Genomic DNA, 21,654 nt, shown 5'->3' on the forward strand with positions numbered 1-21,654 from the left:
ATCCCACTTCTGTGATTACAGTAATCAGTTTCATAAGTGGTGTGATGTAACAGGTGCTTGTGCAACATGGGTTCCAGCTGTGTCAATGGAATGGGTAGTGTTCCTGGAGCTCCAAGAGTCAGAAGGTTTAGCTGCTGAGATCTTTACCTGCAGTGTCTGCCCCACTGGACTATTTCACGCTGATTTGCAGAAATTGTCTTGAAAAGGTAAATATGTCACAGGCTTGGTATTGAGCCAAGCACTGACAAATCACATGCTTTCTCATGCATTAAGGATGTCCTGAATACAAGATTTTCATTGTCCCTTTAATGGATCAAGAACAAATTGGATCAAGAAAAAATTGTGGGCAAAAAGCTTGTGAACTTTGTTTATGTCACCAGGAGCTTGCTGCCAGTAGGGCCACCTTTGGTGAACAGATTTGAAGCGAAAGGTCAATGAGTGATCCTAAAGAACATGCAAAAAAGATTATGTGTACCTTGCCCAGAATAAGGTTACCAGGATCCACCCCTGCAGCCAGGTCTGGGTGTGGTAGTGTCCACAGGCAATCGTCTAGTGACTGGGCCACGCACATAACCTGGTTGGAGTCGACCCAAAATGATGACTGGAGCCATCTTGTATATTTTTGGAAGTGATAGGTTTCCTACGGCCCTGGAAACTTAAGACGATTAAGATTACAGGACTAGGGGAACATAGAACACTGGAAACAGTGCCTTGGGAACACAGGGGTCTAGGAACACAGGGCCATAAGAGCATAGGTAGCACTGGGTCTTGAGAGCAAGGACCCTGTGAACATAATAGTCTAGAGGGTAGAGAGTCTGGAGAACAAGGGAACATAGGACCCTAGGAACGTAAGACTCTAGGAACAAAAACCGATGTCTTGTGTTTTAAAGGTTTTTAAAGATATTATGAGCCATGTTTATGGAATGTAGCTGAAGCTAGCTGTTTCAAAATTCTAAATTCAAACAAAGCATCCCCTGCTTTGTTCTTTCCGAACAACATCTCAAAAAAGCCGAAATGCTTCATGTTTAACGAATTTGTGGTGCAGTCAAAATAAAGCAAGGCTGCCTGACAAGAAGTCAAAAAGTAACCAAGAAAAGGAGTATAGGAGTAAAAAGGTGGTAAAAAATAATGACAAATGAATTACTTGACAACTGTAAGCTAAAAAAATAACATTAGCTCATTAGCAGTCAGAGGAGTTGCTGATGTGTCTTTTCTGGCAGAATTCACTAATGTTAGCTTAGATTTCTAGAGTATTCAGCATGTTACTAAATGCTAAACCACGACCAACTGTTTTAAGATAACACTAAGTATCAATGAGTGGCAATGAACTTTGGAATTGAGACCAAACTGTCACAGTTCCCTCCTGAGCAGAACACATACCCAGTGTTAAAATAAGCAGTGCTAGACTAAAACCTGTGCACCCTTGTGGTGACCCTCACCTTTCCTCTCTGAGTAAACTTTTAGCTTGCCTCTAGCACATGCTGAATGCCACTAGAATATAATATTTAATTTTGTATACATCTGGTAGCAACTATAGACAGAACAGATCATTTGTTACTTGAGGAGTACTCCACCTTGTGGCATGGGATGCCAACTGCAGCTAAGTCAACCTGCAGAAAACACCACAATTCACAAAGGCCCTGTTCACACCTGGCATTAACATGGATCCTAGGTGATCACAAGTGGACAGCCGGGACGTGTAACCATTCACGTGGGTTTATAAATGCATCTCCATCGACCACTTGACAGCTTTACAGGCTGTTTCAAAAATTTTAATCACATGGTCTTCTTATGCATTAATTTTCATGCTGAAATGTCCATGAATCATATCTCATGCACTTTTATGGACTGTTTCAATCATTTTGATCATGTGGTCTGCTAACAAAACTAATAAATGAATGAAAGAGGAGAAGCTATGAAAAGCAGCTGCTTTCATCCCTGCTGTTATAGCATCATCTTTATCCATCAGCCAAGCGATGAGTTTTCTCACGCTTAGCCAAATGAGAGTTTTCAGTCGTCCAAGGTTTCAACTTTGGGGAGGACACTCAACAGAGACTGCTATAGCATAAGTGAGAACAGGAACTAACTTGTTTTGCAGACATTCCACGACATTAAATGTAACTATAAATGGATAAAATAAATATGATGAGTCTTGTTTAATAATGACAAAATGTAATTGTTGGCAAATTTCTGTGGTATAAGAGGGATAAAACAGTAACTCCGCATCATTATACCACTCTGTCATTGGTTATTTTCCTATAACAACATGACCCAGAGCATTTTATTCCTTTCTGTATTTTTATTGTTTTTGATCGTTACATAGTGACAACCCACACACAATCAGACACCAGAACAAGAGTGTGAAAAGCTGTAATCAGAATACATCTGTGTGTGTGTGTGTATGTGAAAGCGAGAGAGAGAGAGAGAACAATGAGAACACAGAGTCTCTAGCAGCACCTGAGCTGGATTCCACATCACACACTCGCTCTTTCTGACATGTGCATGGTGGCTGTCATTTATCACCGTGTTGGTCTCTGAAAACACACTCCTGTCCTGCTGTCCGAGCTCAGCGTCCTGAAACCTGTCCTGTTCTCCAGCTGTGAAGTGGGTCAGAGCAGTCGAGGTTTGGACAGATGGGTCAAACTACCGTGTGTGTCCCCCCCGTCCCCTCCAGCTGTTCCGTTTGGATAAGTGTTAGGAGAGGGATATCTGGCATGGGTTCAGAGTGGGAGTGACTGAGGAATGTAGCCGGGTCCAGAAACAGCTGTACCATTTTGCCACCGCTGTCACACTGATGGTTAGGGGTTGTAATGAAATAGATATGCTAGTTAGAGCTGTGGCAGAATAGATGCTGGCAGAGGATTGTGGTGCCATTTAGCCCTTGTAAAATCATAATAAAAAAAAAAACTATTTTAAATTTGTTTTCAATATTGAATCTAAGAATCTCAAGCAATCTCTTTTTCACAAGCTGTCTTTGCTGATAGGCTGCAGTTTGCTCTTAAATGGGGTTGAGTAGTAAATACCAGATAGGCCAATATTAATTTAATCATTGATCATTCATCTTGAGTAAGCACTTTATCCTGGTCAGGGTGGCAGTGGATCCGTAGCTGATCCCGGGAACACTGGGCATGAGGCAGGAAAACACGCTACATAGAACACCAATCCATTGCTTGGCACTAACACACACACATTCACGCCTAGGGGGCAATTTATAGTCACCAATCTGCTGGCACATTTTTGGGAGGTTGGAAAACACAGGAGAACCTGGTGGAAACTGTAATGGAAATATTTGAAACTTCACACAGTGGGACGTATATTAGGCATGCGTTTTGTTATAATAGCACAATAACTTAGCCAAAAGGCACACTGATAGAATTATACACCACTTAAAAAGTTATTGTGGAATCTCTGTATTTCGTTATAATGAAAATGTTCTTATAATGGCATGAGTTTTATCGTAGATCAGGATAATATTGCAATAAGAACAAATAAAACAAACAGCTAAACTAATGAACTTATTAAATTAATAATCTGATGATCAGATTTAAGAGCAACATTGAAAATTAACAAATCTCAAACCATTATGTAAATAAAATGAATTAGAAATATATTCATGGGTTAAGTGAAAGCGAGCTGTCTTCTTTCAGCCCTGAGATCTGATGCAAAACACTAACCGAGTGCCACCTGGCATCCTTGACTGGTGAATAATCTATACCAATTTCCAACTTTTCTCCAGCTTGACCTGGGAGCCATTAATTCTAGCAGAGCGGTGGGCAGGCTCTGTAGGCAGAGATTTATAGTACGGGCAGACAGCTGTGGATGATGAATTGGCATGTCACTGCAGGCCCACCGCAGACGGAGAGGGGGCCACGGGCACGCACAGACCCATGCCTGGTCATTCTACCAGCACCCACGCTCCACGCCAAAAGTGCACTGCCAATCGAAACAGTAACCTACAGCCTTTCCCACCTCCGTACTGTGATGGCCTTTCCATTGTGCCTTGACTTAATTGAATGTTATAGAAATTGCCACAAAGCAGCTTTACAGAAATCCAGATGTAGATTTAGATCCATAATGAACGAAGCAGTGGTGACAATGCTGAGGAAAAACTCCAAGGAAGAAACCTTGGGAGGAACCAGGCTCAAAGGAGAACCTGTCCTGTAAATTATTACAGTATACAGGTGTATACAGTTCAGAGAAACAGTACAGTTTTGGCAAGTCCAAAGGTTCCTTCATTATTTATGCTGTGGAAAGTTATGGGTATTCAGACTCCAACAGTACATCATGCAGTCCATCATGCACCAACAGTTAATTATGCGCACACACTAATAAAGCCATGAGATACCAAATCGAAGGTGTGCAGGATGTTTTACTATTTTGATTTGTGAACTTAATGTGAAATAATGTTTTGGTTCATTTAAAGTTCTCTCCTTTCAAGAAAACATGCCCATAGTTTGAAGGATAAGCTGACTGAGCATTCATCTGCTACATTTACAGAACAATTTAAGTTAATTCATAAAAAAAAAATTCTGTACTCCAGATAAGCACCGTCTCTGATTATGATATGTCTCCTCCGATGTCTTCATACACACACATAACTCACCTGCATTGTGATTTAAGAGTCCTGTGATGAGCACAGGACCGACTTTATGATTACAGTAGCTCTGTCTGTGTGATTGTATGATAATTGGCTAGTGGGATAACCCTGCTCCTGTACAGCTGAGCCTTACTGTGTATAAGAATTTCAGGAGAAGCTCTCTCCGTGCTGCACCTCCATCCCCCCATTCCAGTTTATTTCCATGCGAGCCTGTGAGGTGAGATAACAGCTTGATGAAATTCGACTCCACATATTCAAACAAGTTTTATTCGGCCTTTGCGCTCAGTTGGTCTTCGCATTCACTCAATCCGTTTCATCTACAGACTTGAAATAGGCACATGCTTGCGCTGAATCTGTTCCTGTTCCTCTATAGAAGAAAGCTCAATTACTCCCCGTTCTATTACCTCATGTCCCGGCAGACACACCTTACACCAGGTGCTGATAGATAAAGTGTCGGTATTCCATTCAAATGTCACGATGGCGCTGCTGCTGTTTTTCAAGGCGGCCTTGACTTGCCAGTCTTCACACCCAAGGGGATGAATATTTGTTCTCGGCAGTGATGTTTTTCAACCCCGAACGATGCCGGTAACCTTTCTGCGACGATTAATCACCCCTCTCAAAGTCAATTAATTCAATTTGGTGCTCTTGAGAGGATCATTTTTGACAAACAGTTTAAACGCTTTCGACACATGAAATGTGATTTCAGAAGTCCAGAGCAGATCGGTTCAGAGAGGAGAATGGACAGTTCATGGGCAGCGCCCCAGCTGGAATTAACCAGCTGACATTTCAGGTGCCGTTTGAGTTCATCAACGTGACAGCGCTTTAGGACGGTTTAAACCGAGGAGGATCAGCTGTCTCTCCTGATGAATGGAGATTGCTGGGGTGAAGCATGATACTAAAACAGAAAATAAATCAGGAAGGCATCTGAATGAACATAAATGAGTGTTAAAGTTACCTTTAATAGATCTTTTTTTCCCACATTTTTAGAGAGTGTGAAATTTCTGAGACTTTTTTCCTGCCTCTAGACGTGCTGGATTTCAATTAAAATGAAGAACACAACCAGTACTGAGCTGAGAAAACTTTATGATCATAAAAACACGCTGTTGAATTTTTTTTATTCCGATCATTGTTGATTCATTTTCTATAACAGCAGCTCTGAGAGTAGTGCAGCTGCAAATCCCAGGTTCATATTAATGCACTCGGTTATTGTTTACGTTATTGTTTGTATGGTAACACCTTAGATGGGGACTTGTATGAACACTCCACATAAACAGATTTTTAAAAAAATCATTGATATGGTGAAGTTCTCTGTAAGGAGTTGTTTATTTAACCTTTTTGGAAGGGGTCTCCGGTGTTGCCGCTTTGTAACAGTCAGAGGTAAAGCTGTAACTTTAAGGTTTCTGGTTCGACTCACACATTTTGCGGTTTCTCTATAAAATAATGAGCTACTTATTGTTTTCTTATTAACTTCAAGAGAGAAAAAGAGAGGCTGGTAAGGGAATGATTGTAGCATCAGTGAGAACAGGAACTAACTTGGACAGTAAATGTAAAAGGATAAAAAGTAAGAAGTGTCATTCTTTAATAAATAAAAAATGTAAGGGTTGACAAATTATTGTGGTATAAGAGGAATAAAACACTTATACTGTTATTGGAAAAGAATAAACTTCAGGGTGGTAACAGTAAATCAACTTCATTGTTTATTTTCCAATAATAATGCCACCCTGTCGTGATTTATTGTTTATATATACCTTACATAAACAGTTTGCCTATAGGCTTAGTGTGAGGTTTTAAACAGATGCAGTGCAGATCAATACCAAACCTCCATAACTGACCAAGGGAAAGTGTTTGTGTTGTGTTTGACACAAGAATAAAGATGGCGGCAATCTGTATCCCGCCGTGAGGAAATGTAGTGTGTGTGTGTGTGTGTGTGTGTGTGTGTGTGTATGATACATTGTGTTTGACCTATGCACGGCTGTGCTTGAGGAATGGATCACTGCAGGGATGATGGTATTTATGATCCCGCTGATAAAGGCTGCTGGAAGAGAGACTCGTCCTCCGCGGGGACAGCAGACAATCCTTCAGCTCGCTCTTTCCTCCAGGCCGCTGGGAGAGCGATGGCCTGATTTACAGCCAGGATTATCTATAATCTCTAGGCTGGGAAATGTGGCTGATGACTGCGACTAATCCGAGAGTAAATCCAGGCAGCCCTGCAGCCCAGAAAAGATCTACATTCGGAGAGGAAGGCTGGTGATTTTGCACCTCGACAGAATCTGACGTTGCAGTTCCAAGGTGTTGCTGGTGTAGGAGTGTGTGTGCTCGCTGTAGATTGGTGTTTTTTGCTTTACCTGACAAAAACAACCCCAAGCCGTGACGTGATATTTTTAAACGAGTCGAGGGGAAAGTCTGGTGCCTCTGCGCTCTTTGTGATAGTGAGAGTGCCATCACAGCTTTTTTTCCCCTCTTTATTCAGTGTATTAGCATAGCTATCAGGAAGAGCAGACGCAGATCCACACGGTACCTCAGCTGTAGTCAGTTACCATTGAGAGCCATTCATTGTGAAGAAATGACCTGACCTATTGGTATTAGCTCCGGTCTTTCTAAGTCCTGCTACTCAGCACTCTGCACGGGAAAACTTCCCCTTAGAACTTCACCACATATTCACCTGTTGCATTTTTTTAAACTCCACTTTGTCAATAGAAATAAGAAAAATCAGTCAGTGTATGAAATGAAGTACCATATGAAATAAGTTTAAACCTGAAAACCTTCATGTTTTGTGTAATAGCTCTGAATTTTAAATTTGGAGCACTTTGCTATGAAAATACACCATAAGAGCATTCTTAGTTTTTTTTTTTTTTTTTTTGGTGAGCCAGTCGACATATAGATCTAGAATGATTGACAGTTTGATAGTTAAGAGTTCAGAGGTTTGAGAGTGAATGTTTTGAACTCTCTGATATTAACTGGCCACCCGAGAAGCCCCGCCCCTTTCCCCCATCTCACATTCATTCTGGCCGGTGCTCTTGTTTCATTCCGATTAGATTTTCGCTTTCTGTTATGGTACATGGAGAAGGTTTTGAGTTCACTAATGTGAAATAAAATCTATCAGTGTATTTTCAACTGATGGATACTAACATTAGACAAGTAGTACTAGCATTAGACACCAATTTTAGGGATGCACCAAAACATCAGCCAAAAATGGTAAAAAAAAAAAAAAAAAAGAAAGAAAGAAAAAAATTTTTTGCCCAATGAAGATTAAATAAGCGTACAATGAAGTGTCAAATCTAACATTTCTAATACATCTAAATAATTTTAATTTTGAAAGTAATTATAACACTGTTTTGAACAGACACAACTTAACAGTGAAACAATGTCAGCCATGTTGCCATTTCACGGCTTCTATGAGGGACATCAGACAAGTGATTTTATAAAAGGACTATATTGAAAATGTGTTATGTTTTTTGTTGTAAATTTGTTTCTACGAATTTTTAGACTAGCATTTTTATGTATTTTAATTAAAACGCAATATATATAAATTAAAAGATTAATATTAGATTAGAAAATATTATAATAATTTTACTTCATTTAATTTTACTTAATTGTTTCCCCTAAAGAATAGTTTTTAAAATTCAGATAAAAACAACAACAATAATAATAAAAATAATAATAATATAGCAACATATTAATTAATAAAATCCAGAATAAGCACAATTAATCTGTTTCAAATGAAAGAACAAACATATTTAATTAAAAAAGTAGATGCCTTTATTTAAAGCCACATTTTTTCTTAACTCTGGTAGTAACCTTTAATATGAATATTATTCCTCACATCAATGTAACCCGCTAATAATTTCTCTCTATCGATGCAGGTCGTTTACAAGAACAACGACATCCGGTTGGAGCTTTCTCGGCTGGCGCGCATCGTGGACCCTAAGATGAAGATCCAGGGAGATGTTGTGTTTAAATGCGAGAACGTGGCCACACTGGACCCCATCTCATTCGAGACACCGGAGGCCTACATCAGCCTTCCGAAGTGGAACACCAAACGCATGGGCTCCATCTCGTTCGACTTCCGCACCTCGGAGCCCAACGGCCTGATCCTGTTCACGCACGGCAAACCGCAGGACAGGAAGGCGGCAGGGAGCCAGAAGAACACCAAGGTGGACTTTTTTGCAGTGGAGCTGCTGGACGGGAGTCTGTACCTGCTGCTGGACATGGGCTCGGGTACCATCAAGGTCAAAGCCACGCAGAATAAAGTGAACGATGGGACGTGGTACCACGTAGACATCCAGAGAGATGGACGATCAGGTCAGTGTGTGTGTGTGTGTGTGTGTGTGTGTGTGTGTGTGAGTGACAGCTTAGTGTGCTAGTTTTTATTCCACCAATACATTTTGTTTTTCGTTTAATTAAAACTGCATCTTCCTTTTCAGCGAGAAGCTCACAGCTTATTTGTGGCCACAAAAATTTGTACTGTGTGTTATCAGCGCTTAACAGGAGATATGCTAAATAAATAAATAAATAAACAAACATCAGTGCTAGTTAATTATTTGCATTTTTAATAGTTTTAACGAAATCCATACAAACTCGAATTGGATAATTCTATGTCTTGAATGTTTTGTGAAATATTTAACACTGAGGAAGAGCCAGTTATGCTTACATCATTCCTTCCTACCTCTGTTTTTTTTTCCCTCGTTCTCTTTCTCACATGCCCTCGCACTTGATTCTCTGCACACAGCCGAATCGATCAGTAACGACTCCATATCAGTTCATACCACATGCTTGTGCGAAAGGTCTCGGGGGATATTAATAATGCAGCCGATTAGACAATGGTGTTCATAGGACCGGGCCGATGTCACTTCTGCAGAGATTAGCTCTATTGATCCTTTCCTCTCCACCCCAGCTGCTTGGTTTACACTTTACTACATCTGTGTGTGTGTGTGTGTGTGTGTGTGTTTGTGTGTGTGAAAGCCAGCTTTACACAATTCACACACTCACAGCAAGGTCATAAACACAGGATAAGACTTAAATACACTAGAGACCAACTACTACTGCTGTTCTCTTGTATAAATGTTTCTAGCAGGGATAAACACTCTCTGTCTTTCAAAGATAAAAAAAAGTCAATATGAGGTTTTATTTGTGGCATCCATGTCAGATTATTTGCTGTCTTATGTTGGACTGTACTTGGTGATACAGAGGGCAAGAGCACCACCAACAGTCATGATAAAAACACACAGAATGGAAGCTAAGATTAAGAAGTGAAAAGCAAGGCTGCGGCTGATTTCTTTCTCTCCCAGACTGTATATTCATGCAGCCTATCAGTGACACTCGTGTCAGGTGATTACCCAGAGTGACACGCCCCCTAGATTTGATCTCCACTGAGATTTTTGAAATATTTCAACACATCTGTAACATATCATCAGTCATGAATTTCAGGGGGTTTGCTCTTATCATCCTTTTTTTTTTTTTCAAAATAGCCTTTAAAAGTAGATGAAAGACTAAGCACACACTGACCAAGCAGAGTACAAATTACACAGATGACGGAACCGTATATTTAGTGTTTTTTGGTTTGAATGAAAGGGTTTTAGCTTTTCTGTTTAGCACGGCATGAATCTAGTCGAGCATTTAGGCTGCATTTTACATTGTGGGCCTTGAGGCATGATTCTGATAATTTGAAACATAATCTGTTTTTTTGTCTCATGTCCCTGTTTGAATGTACGCAAAACATGACCAATGTCCAATTCCCATATTTACATTATTCCAAATTATCCCATTATTCCAAAGGCGCTCAGGTGAAAACATCTCTTTCCCACTAGCATCAGTGTGGTTGTGGAAAGGTGATTCTGTTGATCAGGATTATTGTGGTCTTGAAGTCTCTTTGTATTTTGTCTAACAGCTTTTAAATTTACATACATATTAGAACCAGATTGCTCTGCAATACAGTCCATGAAATAGAAAGACAGTCTGTTTCCTTTAATGGTTGTGTCCCCCTTTTTATTTCATCTGGACTCCACTGGTTGGTCTCCATTATTCATGCTTATCATTTAAATGCAAATTAAAAAAACTTTAGAATTAACAGGGAAATTGGAGGCAGCCATTTAAATTCAACACAAATAACCAGATATCAGATGTTTTAGATTTAAAACCTCATCTGAATGTGGCCCATATCTGATGTGTTAAAAATACACAACAATAAAATTTGGAATTGGAATTGCTCGCCAATATATAACTGCTTAAAAAAAAAGTCAAAATCACAAACAATTCACATTGTTTTTGTCAGAATTTTGTTTGAATTTTGTCAGAATTTACAACAGGGTTTTAGTGGTTAGTTTTTGATCTGCGAGATCTTTCTCTAACAGAAATATTTTTCCATTAGAAATATTACAGAATATTGTAGATGGGTTTGATTGTTGGTCAAATGGAATTAGGATAGTAATAAAGAAAACGTGAGATGTAGAAAAGCAAAACTGTACACCAACTAACAAACAGAGGAGTAATGTAGTTATTATGGGTTATTTTGTCTGGATCTGTGTGGACACTTTAGGAAATAAATGAATGTTCTTTTCTAATCTTGCCATAATTAAATTAGGTTAGAGTTTATTTGAATGGTACCTACATAGGGACTTTATAACACATTCATATGCGACACATAAATCTTTTATATCGCAAATCTTTCTCTCTGTAGGTACTATATCCGTGAATAGCCGCCGTACCCCGTTCACGGCCAGCGGAGAGAGCGAGATCCTGGACCTGGAGGGCGATATGTACCTTGGTGGACTTCCTGAGAATCGCGCTGGCCTCATCCTGCCCACCGAGCTCTGGACCGCCATGCTCAACTACGGCTACGTGGGCTGTATCAGGGACCTGTTCATCGACGGACGCAGTAAAGACATTAGGCAGATAGCCGAAGAGCAGAACGGAGCGGGAATCAAACCCTCCTGCAACAAGGTGCCGGGGAAGCAGTGCGAGAGCTACCCGTGCAAGAACAAGGGGGTGTGTAAAGAAGGCTGGAACCGCTTCATCTGCGACTGCACTGGCACTGGATACTGGTCCCGTACCTGCGAGAGGGGTGAGTCAACATCAATGTTTATGTCTGTTTGAAACAAATTCACCAAAATTTTGTTTCTGCAGATGAAAATGCACATCATTGTGCGTTTCCATCAACCAAGTGAAACAGACAAACACACTCAAAAATGTTTCCAATACCCTTTTCCAACCTTTTCAGAATGAATGATTTGCATATAGTTTGCATACACCCACACTAATGGTGGTATTTATAATACTGATACTGTATATCGCAGAAGCTTACAATTAAAATAGCTCTGTTTCTTAGTTGATGACTTCATATCAAAAGTTGCATCAGTAGATATGCATGGAAAGTTCCTCATATTTAGCTTACACACATGGTTAAGTCAATTTTTCCATTCAGATTGTTCAAGTTACCTGTGTGTAGTTCACGCCCCTGAGGCTGCCTAATTTTTCTTGAGTAGAAGCATTATTCTGCACAAATAACTAAATATTAGATTAGTTAAGTAGATTTTTCACATGCGTTTAAAACTTCAAGAAATCCGAAAAAGGCCGTTGTTGGACCATGTTACTCAACTTAAAGCTATAGTATGTAATGATTGAAACACTTTCTAGACCTGTAACGATAATAATTTCAAAGATACATTTAGAAATAAAATGACTTGCAATAATGGAAATTAGCTTCACCCTAAACCAGAAAAGAGCCACTCAGCTCTTTTTTTCCATAAAAAGCCAATTTTTCCATAAAAAGGCACCTTTACAAGGTCTATGTTGTTTCTTCAAAGGGAAGAAAGTGGAAGGTTTCCCGATGTGTAGCTACTTGAACATGTGACTTCTGTCTCTCCAATTTTGGAAATAAGCAGGAGGAGCCTGGCTGAACCTAGAGGGCCATGGCCTTCTGAGTCTCCCCATATCGCAGTCACATTATAAACATAATACAACGTTTATGTCCATATGATATCCATGCAGATTTATTTTTTTATCTGCTCCCTCCAGATGTATGACTATAAATACACATATTGATGTTTATTAGTTCTGAAGCTTGGCTAGATTTCAAACAATTTCAGTTCGACGTGCGTTTTTTATAATAATCATGTATTATTTACAAACGGCCTTGTGCCTGTTTGTTCAGCTTTTAACCTTTAAAATCCCACCAGGTGCCCTTTGTAAACAGAGGATTAGTGACTTAATTATAATAATAAATAAGCTAATTAATCTCCCAGCGTGGAGCTGAGTACAGAGGGTAGACCTGGGCCGGAGCTGCAGTTACGAGTTTTTACATTTAAAAAAAGTTATACTAATGAATGTATTTATAAAGATGCAGCATCTGAAATACATTCATGGAAGCATAAGACTGACTAATTAATACTTACAGATCGGTGTATAATGCATTATGAGCATGGGCATTGAAAAAGCAAGTGCATCATACGTAAGTAATTATAACAATAAAATAAATGTAACTATAGCTGTTATTATAATGAAGTATAGGCCTTGATGTGTCTTTATGAATGTATTTATAGAACAGTAATACATTATAACTGGGGCTATAATTCATTATGAGCATAGACTTCACATAAAGTGTTACCAACTATTTTTCCTAACCTAAATATAATTATAAACGAAAATAAAATAGGATTACTGAAATACAGCAAAATTAAATAACGAGTAATGCCTGAAACATTTTTTTGGCTCTAATCCGACACATTACTCAACTCTAACCTCTACATTACTCAACTCTAACCTCTACATTAATCAGCTCTAACCTACACATTACTCAGCTCTAACCTACACATTACTCAGCTCTAACCTCTACATTACTCAGCTCTAACCTACACATTACTCAGCTCTAACCTCTACATTACTCAGCTCTAACCTGCACATTACTCAGCTCTAACCTCTACATTACTCAACTCTAACCTCTACATTAATCAGCTCTAACCTACACATTACTCAGCTCTAACCTACACATTACTCAGCTCTAACCTCTACATTACTCAGCTCTAACCTACACATTACTCAGCTCTAACCTACACATTACTCAGCTCTAACCTCTACATTACTCAACTCTAACCTACACATTACTCAGCTCTAACCTACACATTACTCAGCTCTAACCTCTACATTACTCAGCTCTAACCTACACATTACTCAGCTCTAACCTACACATTACTCAGCTCTAACCTCTACATTAATCAGCTCTAACCTACACATTACTCAGCTCTAACCTACACATTACTCAGCTCTAACCTCTACATTACTCAGCTCTAACCTCTACATTACTCAGCTCTAACCTCTACATTACTCAGCTCTAACCTCTACATTACTCAACTCTAACCTCTACATTACTCAACTCTAACCTCTACATTAATCAGCTCTAACCTACACATTACTCAGCTCTAACCTACACATTACTCAGCTCTAACCTCTACATTAATCAGCTCTAACCTACACATTACTCAGCTCTAACCTACACATTACTCAGCTCTAACCTCTACATTACTCAACTCTAACCTACACATTACTCAGCTCTAACCTACACATTACTCAGCTCTAACCTCTACATTACTCAGCTCTAACCTACACATTAATCAGCTCTAACCTACACATTACTCAGCTCTAACCTACACATTACTCAGCTCTAACCTCTACATTAATCAGCTCTAACCTACACATTACTCAGCTCTAACCTACACATTACTCAGCTCTAACCTCTACATTACTCAGCTCTAACCTCTACATTACTCAGCTCTAACCTCTACATTACTCAGCTCTAACCTCTACATTACTCAACTCTAACCTCTACATTACTCAACTCTAACCTCTACATTAATCAGCTCTAACCTACACATTACTCAGCTCTAACCTACACATTACTCAACTCTAACCTCTACATTACTCAACTCTAACCTCTACATTACTCAACTCTAACCTCTACATTACTCAGCTCTAACCTACACATTACTCAGCTCTAACCTACACATTACTCAGCTCTAACCTCTACATTACTCAGCTCTAACCTCTACATTACTCAGCTCTAACCTACACATTACTCAGCTCTAACCTCTACATTACTCAACTCTAACCTGCACATTACTCAGCTCTAACCTCTACATTACTCAACTCTAACCTGCACATTACTCAGCTCTAACCTGCACATTACTCAGCTCTAACCTGCACATTACTCAGCTCTAACCTGCACATTACTCAACTCTAACCTGCACATTACTCAGCTCTAACCTGCACATTACTCAACTCTAACCTCTACATTACTCAGCTCTAACCTCTACATTACTCAGCTCTAACCTGCACATTACTCAACTCTAACCTCTACATTACTCAGCTCTAACCTCTACATTACTCAGCTCTAACCTACACATTACTCAGCTCTAACCTCTACATTACTCAGCTCTAACCTCTACATTACTCAGCTCTAACCTCTACATTACTCAGCTCTAACCTACACATTACTCAGCTCTAACTTGATGCATTACTCAATTATTACTTTAGACATGTTGCCTGTTTTATTATTATCTGCCCTGTTTTTTGGGAGATTTCCAGGACTCAGAGTGAAATGTTATTGAGTCTGTAGATGGAGAGTAAATTTACTGTAACAAGCTGTAAACAAGATACTCATGAATAAAAGCATGAGTATTGATTATGTTCCACTTTCTGCAATTTCATGTCACTTTGATTAATACAAATGCGGCCATTCTATACTCCAAAGTGCTCCCTTAGGCTGATTCTACAGAGATTCCTCCTGTGATCCATTACAAACTGAAAAAAGAAGGAGAAAATAAAAGTACTCTGATGTGTCTGAGTTCTCTCTGTTAGACGTAAAGAATATACACTTTACAATGACGTCAGCTCTTATAGTCATATTATATCCTCATTCTGAACTGAAGCTTTTAGGGATATTGTTGAACACAAGCATTAGAGGATTTAATGATCATGATCAGGATGTTTATGGCAGGATGTTTAACACTGATATTCATTTAACCTGCTAGTTAGAAGAAGTATTTTACTCCTATCATCAAGCATACCTGCTGATCTGACAGTTAATTAGTTAATCCATAGTTTAGCATATGATCAAATTCCCAGTAACTATAACTAGTAATATTAACTTACAAATGAACTCATAACAGGTAAGATATGACTTAATCTTCGTTTTAGACTTATTTGTTTACAGTTTAATTAGACAATAATGAAGAAAATGAGTCTGTAAAAACTATAGAGTGTTTTATAAGTCTATCATTATCTAATTACGGCAGCCATGTGAAGCATGCAAAGCAAAATCAATGATTAAAATGAATGCAACAGTACAGAAATCTAATTCATAATTTAAAAAAAATATATATTAACACTTGATTTTTTATCCAGGGCTCTGATTACATTTTCTGGTCCTGAAATTAGCTCCGCCCCCATGTGAAGCGAAGGCAGTAATGTTGGCTTTTTTTCCTTAAAAAAATTTAACTGCTTTAATTTTGTGTTATACCCTGGGCATTATGTGCAACTTGTAACCATAAAAAAGTAAATTAAATAAAATTAAGTAAAATTATTTAATTTCTAAATTATGATTTGCCAGTAAAGAGTCTTGATATTATAAAGGAATTGATTTTTTTCAGATATTTTTAGTGAACGTAGACACGTCAAATTTGTTCCAATGTCTGTTGTTTTTTTTTTTGTATTTGTTTCCTACTGAGGTGAAGAGAATATTCATACACCATGTGTGTGTGTGTGTGAGTGTGTGTGTGTGTGTGTGGATAGATGCCCAGGGCACTTTGTCCTGTCTCTGTGGACTCCACATAGTTGGCTACATCACCTGATTTAATCGCTATTGATTCAGATGGTGTGAAGGCCATCAGCAATGACCCCTGTGTGTGTGTGTGTGTGTGTGTGTATGTGTGTGTGTGTGTGTAAGATATCCTTCAGCAACATTTCACACAATTCAGAGTACTCACAACTCAGCGATGAGGGATTATTATAGTTTTACTGCCTTTGTTCTGTATAATGGTTATTTTTTTCCGGTAACTTCCAGCCGAAGTGTCATTCAGATAATGTTTGAACACAACATAAAATCTGCCTAAAGCTATGCAGTGATGATACATGAACTTTTTTTTTCTCCTCCTAAAAGCTTTCGGCATATTGATTTCATGTTCTAACATCTCTGATTATGTTGGAAGAAGCAGTGAGAGATGACACCCATGGAGGTTTATCTCATAATTACTCTTTCAGACCTAATCTGTGTAATTATGTCTGTGATTTCTCTTCTTTCTCAGGTTGTCATTTCTTTTGATTGCCTGTGACATTTTTCTTCTCTCTGTCCTCTGGAGATGATGATGATGATGATGATAAGGAGGAGGAGGTTGGGTCTATGAAAAAGATGCAATAATTAGATCTGTCCACTTTGAAGGTTTACATTCGTGTCTGTGTGAGACCTTGTTTATGGGCCATAATCAGAGTTCAGTTATGTGTGTATTAATTCAAACAGAAATCACACACGTCGTTATTTAGTTTAAATATTAACTACACGCTTACTCAGGTGTGTAGTTAAACACGCTCACAGAGGTGCGTGGTAGTAGTGTCTGAGGGGCGGAGCTTAGATAAAACAGACAGGTGTCTCATTTTATGCTCAATTCTGGTGTTTTTTTTTTTTTTTTTTTTTTGAAGTTATCATCCATCACCAATTTAACTAGTATATATATATTGACAGCCAACAGAAAGATAGATACCCTGTAGACAGAGAGACAGATAGAAAGATAGACTGTTGTAGACAGACAGATGGATAAATATACAGGCAGACAGATATATAGGCAGGTAGACTGATAGACAGAAAGACAAGCAGACAGAAAAAAGATAAATTGTAGACAGACAAAGATAGAGAGACTGACAGACAAATACAATACTGTGTAAAAGTCATAGGCATCCTATTTTTTCTTTTTCTCTCTCAAATTTTTCTGCCATTCTTACATTATATTTGCTTTATACACACACACACACACAATCATTATGTGTTTCCACATCGACTATATTTAACGAGGTGCTAATGGCAGAGTGTGTGTTTGTGTGATTTGGGTGTAAGTTGAAGGGTTACAGGGTTACACTGTCACTCTGTCAGATTTCACAGTAGTGCTTTAAAATGCATCACTCTCCAAAGTGTCTGTCCTGGTTATCTCGCTCTCTAACACACACACACACACACACACACACACACATACATACACACACCTCCTCCCTTGCCTCCCCAGCAATCTGCCTGATTTCACGGGTTGTAAGAATCAGCTTGCATTCTGCTCGTCCCAGCTCCTCATTCATCCGTGTTTGAAAAGTCTCTAATCAGGTTGAATAGCCAATCAGAGCCGTGCCTAAAAAAAAAAAAGAAAAAAAAGGAAAAAAAGAGGAAAAAAAGCAGCTACTTGGTGGAGAAAACACGCGTCCTTCCAGTCAGATGCAAATAAAACCCGCAGCACTGAATAGGTGCGGCTCTGAATTTGCAAATGACTCCTTCACTGTGTGTGTATGTGTGTGTTGTACTGCACCACTGATAAAATGTTTTCAAATATCAACACACACACACACACAGACACACACTCCGCTCCATGCAAAGGCCCCTCCCTTACTTCTGGGGCAGATCTGATATCGGATATTCAAAGCCTTTGTGGATTATTTTCTTCCTCTTTCACTCACATCTGCAGTAGAAACGGTTTTTCTGAAACATTTTTAGTGAGAACACAGTTTCAACTTCCTGTTAAATCCAGCTCTCTGTATGTGACATAAAGAGATGACTAAATTTTAAGCCTCATTAGGCAGGTTTCAGTCACGGTGCTTTGAATGTTTTGTTGATGTAGGCAATGGAGGAAGGAAAAATCAGAAATGTGCAAAAATATCCACTTTTTGATTGACTTTAGGTCATAAATTTATTGTTGACATATAAATTCTTGCAAAAAAAATCATGATGGAAACATTTTCTTGACAAAAACGATTGTAATTACGTATAAATCTACAGTCGTGATGGGATTTTTAATGTAGCAAAAGCAACGTTAAGAAAATAATTAGATAGAAAATAATGGCACATGTGATGAAGTCATCTGAACCTACAGTAAAGAAACTGGAAATGACCTGCAACAAACGATTAATTCCATCTGTCGGAATTTTTAATATCCTGCCAGCAGGAAAAGCAGAGAAAAGCATTCTTAATTAATTCTAGAAATACTTTGAAAATAATGTGATAAAGCCATCTGAACCTACAGAAATTTTGTGTAGTTTGTTCTACACAAAAGTTATGTAATATTTATATTATGTAAATTTGACAGAATTTTGGAATTTTTATCCCCATGCCAGCAGGAAGACCAAAAGTAGATTTTCTTCTTTGATTCTAGAAAATAAAATCATGGCACATTGAAAGGGCAGTTTTCAGTTTTCTGAATCTACAGGAAAGAAACCGAGAAAAGAACCACAGCCAGTGTGTTTTTAACTTAAGGCATAGTGAGTAATTTTCATGGACGTTAGCTGAAGCTAGCTGTTTTTGAAACACAAAATTCAAAAGCTCCGCCCTTCAGTGCTCCCTACAAAGCCACGCCCCCAAAACTCACACACATGCAGACAGAAAACATGTTATACGTTAAGTCAGGAGAGCCAAATAAACCATGCACCATTTACAACATGCATGAAATTCTTAAAGGAAATATGTTTACTTTTCTTTTGCGATAAAGCAACACTAACTGTGACAGCACCCTTCTGCAGGAAGTACCGTCATTACAAACGTCAGTTTGGTGGAAACGTAAAATAAAAGTAAAATAAAAGTAAAATAAAGCAATCATTTCAAAGCATTTTCATTTCTTCACTTTCAGTAAGCACATAAAGTTGATGGAGGTTTGTTTAGGTGTTAGAGGAGGGTTTATAGGAGATATTGCAAAAATATATATCATGATGTTTGAAGACATTTTTACAATATGTGTTATTGTAACATTGCAATATTTCCATTGTCTTACAAAATGTCAGAAATGCCAGTATAACGTCATGGTATGTTGACGTTCATGTAAGGAAAAAACATTTGTGGGCATGCTGTTATAGGAAAGTAATCAAAAATGTGGAAGCAGAGTCACCCTGAAGTTGATTAATTTCCTATAACAGCATGTCCAAAAGTGTTTTATTCCTCTTATACCACAGCGATTTGCCGAAGATTAGCTTTATTTATTATAGAATGACACATCAAGCTTTTTATCCATTTATAGTTACATTTAAAGTTGTGGAACATCCGCAGACAAATAAGAGATAGTTGTCTCAGTCTTTGCATCACCAGCCTCTTTATTTTTGTCTCATTACGTTTATAAGACAAAAAAATGCAGCTTGTCGTCACTGAGAAACCACAAAGCGTAAACTCCTCCTTCCTGATGAGGTCAGAAAACTTAAAATTACAGCTTTACGTCTGACTGATACAAAACACTGACATTGGAGACTCCTTCCATAAATGCTAAATACACATCTCCTTATAGAAAATTAACCATATCAACAATTACACACGTTTTTTTAACATCTGTTTATGTGGCACGTCCTCTATACAAGTCCCTGTCATTGAGTTGTTACCATAGAAACGATAACGTATTAGAAAGAGCACATTAATATAAAACTGTGATCTGTCGAAGCTGCTGTTATTGATAATTAATCAACACCTTCTGACCAATCAGAATAAAAAAAAATTAAAGGGGCACGTTGGAAAACTTGTATTTTATGAAAACATCCTTTTCAAAAAATATGTATTTTAGTAAAAATCAGGAAAAGGAATTATTCATTTGACTGTAAGTTTATTTTCAGGCTCTTTTTTTTCATGATTCGTCATTAGTTTGCCGTCTTTTCTCACTTTTATCAGTTTTTCTAAGGCAAAACGGGTGAAAAATTCTCCCAGGGATGGGAGACACAAGTCCATCAGATATGCTGCGAATCTTTTTCACCTTTAATCACACTGAAAGCTTGGAAGATGGACGAGCCATGAAGTCGTATTGCGCTATTTTCCAGCGCCTGCTCTTTCTGACAGAGATGAAAGACGCTCAATTTGTTGCTGCGGATAGTTTGTTCGTCTTTCATCCAATAAAGAGGAAAACAAAGAAAATGGGAAAGGATAAAAAAAATGGAAAGAAATGGGGGAGAAAGCTCACACAGATTCCTTTATATGTCTGTGTAATATATGTTTCAGGGTGGAATGGTGTGATGAATGAACAGCGTGATAATCATCCAGGGCAACATCACAGCTTCAGCACATCACAGACTCTTACAACTTCACATTTTATATAAAATGATGACATTAAATGATACATAGAAAAGCAGCAACAGTGCAAAGGTTTCATTCAGTCAACAAAAAATGGAGTTGTTAACATTCGTAAAACACATCTTTTATTATCTTTGCTTAAAATCCATAACTTTTAGGGATTTAAAGATTTGGAGACCATTCTGGTAAAAGCATGTTAATGCCAACAAAATTGGAACAATTGGAGCTATTGGATCTAAATTTCAATCCAAGATGGTTTATGAGCCCCAAAATTATATTTTAATACTTTTTAAAGGTTTTTTTAGACTTAGTAATTTTTTAGGTAGTTATTTTTTTAGACTTTTTTATATTTTGACTTTAAAATTCTAATACTCTCACGGAATAAAAAAAGAAATTGTGAATTATTGTAGCAAAACATTGTTTGTTTGTTTGTTCTTTCATTCAACAGGCATTTTTAACTCTTTCCATAATAAAATCATAGAAGTTTGTGGAATAATTCCATAAATTAACGATGTTTAACATACTGAAAGACTGACCCAAAAAAATAAAAGAAAAGAAAAAGAAAAGAAGATAATTTTAAAGAAGTTTGAACTTAATTAGTCTCGTTAATTGCTTTGTGAGAGTGAAAAAAAGAGAGACTGGTGAGGGAACGACTGTTTATAACCGCTTTAACGTAAGTGAGAACAGGAACTAACTAACGGTCCACGACATTAATTGTAACTATGAATGGATAAAACCTATAGAATGACAAATCTATAAAATATAGAATAAAATTCTA

At 38.0% G+C, this 21,654-nt stretch overlaps 1 protein-coding gene across 30 annotated transcripts in view; it reads left to right on the top strand.

The window, feature by feature from the left end:
- Positions 1 to 21,654, top strand: part of nrxn3a (neurexin 3a) — a 332,397-nt gene that overhangs the window by 94,856 nt on the left and 215,887 nt on the right. For all 30 annotated transcript variants that reach the window (XR_003403449.3, XR_003403450.3, XR_003403451.3 and 27 more), the window contains 2 exons: positions 8,461 to 8,899; positions 11,274 to 11,657. Coding sequence is in view for 27 of the 30 variants with exons in the window: in XM_053237577.1 (XP_053093552.1) it covers positions 8,461 to 8,899; positions 11,274 to 11,657 (823 nt within the window). In the remaining 3 variants the exon portion in view is untranslated. The remainder of the gene's footprint in view (positions 1 to 8,460; positions 8,900 to 11,273; positions 11,658 to 21,654) is intronic.

This window comes from Pangasianodon hypophthalmus, chromosome 10, assembly GCF_027358585.1.
Source record: "Pangasianodon hypophthalmus isolate fPanHyp1 chromosome 10, fPanHyp1.pri, whole genome shotgun sequence".
Classification (NCBI taxonomy): domain Eukaryota; kingdom Metazoa; phylum Chordata; class Actinopteri; order Siluriformes; family Pangasiidae; genus Pangasianodon; species Pangasianodon hypophthalmus.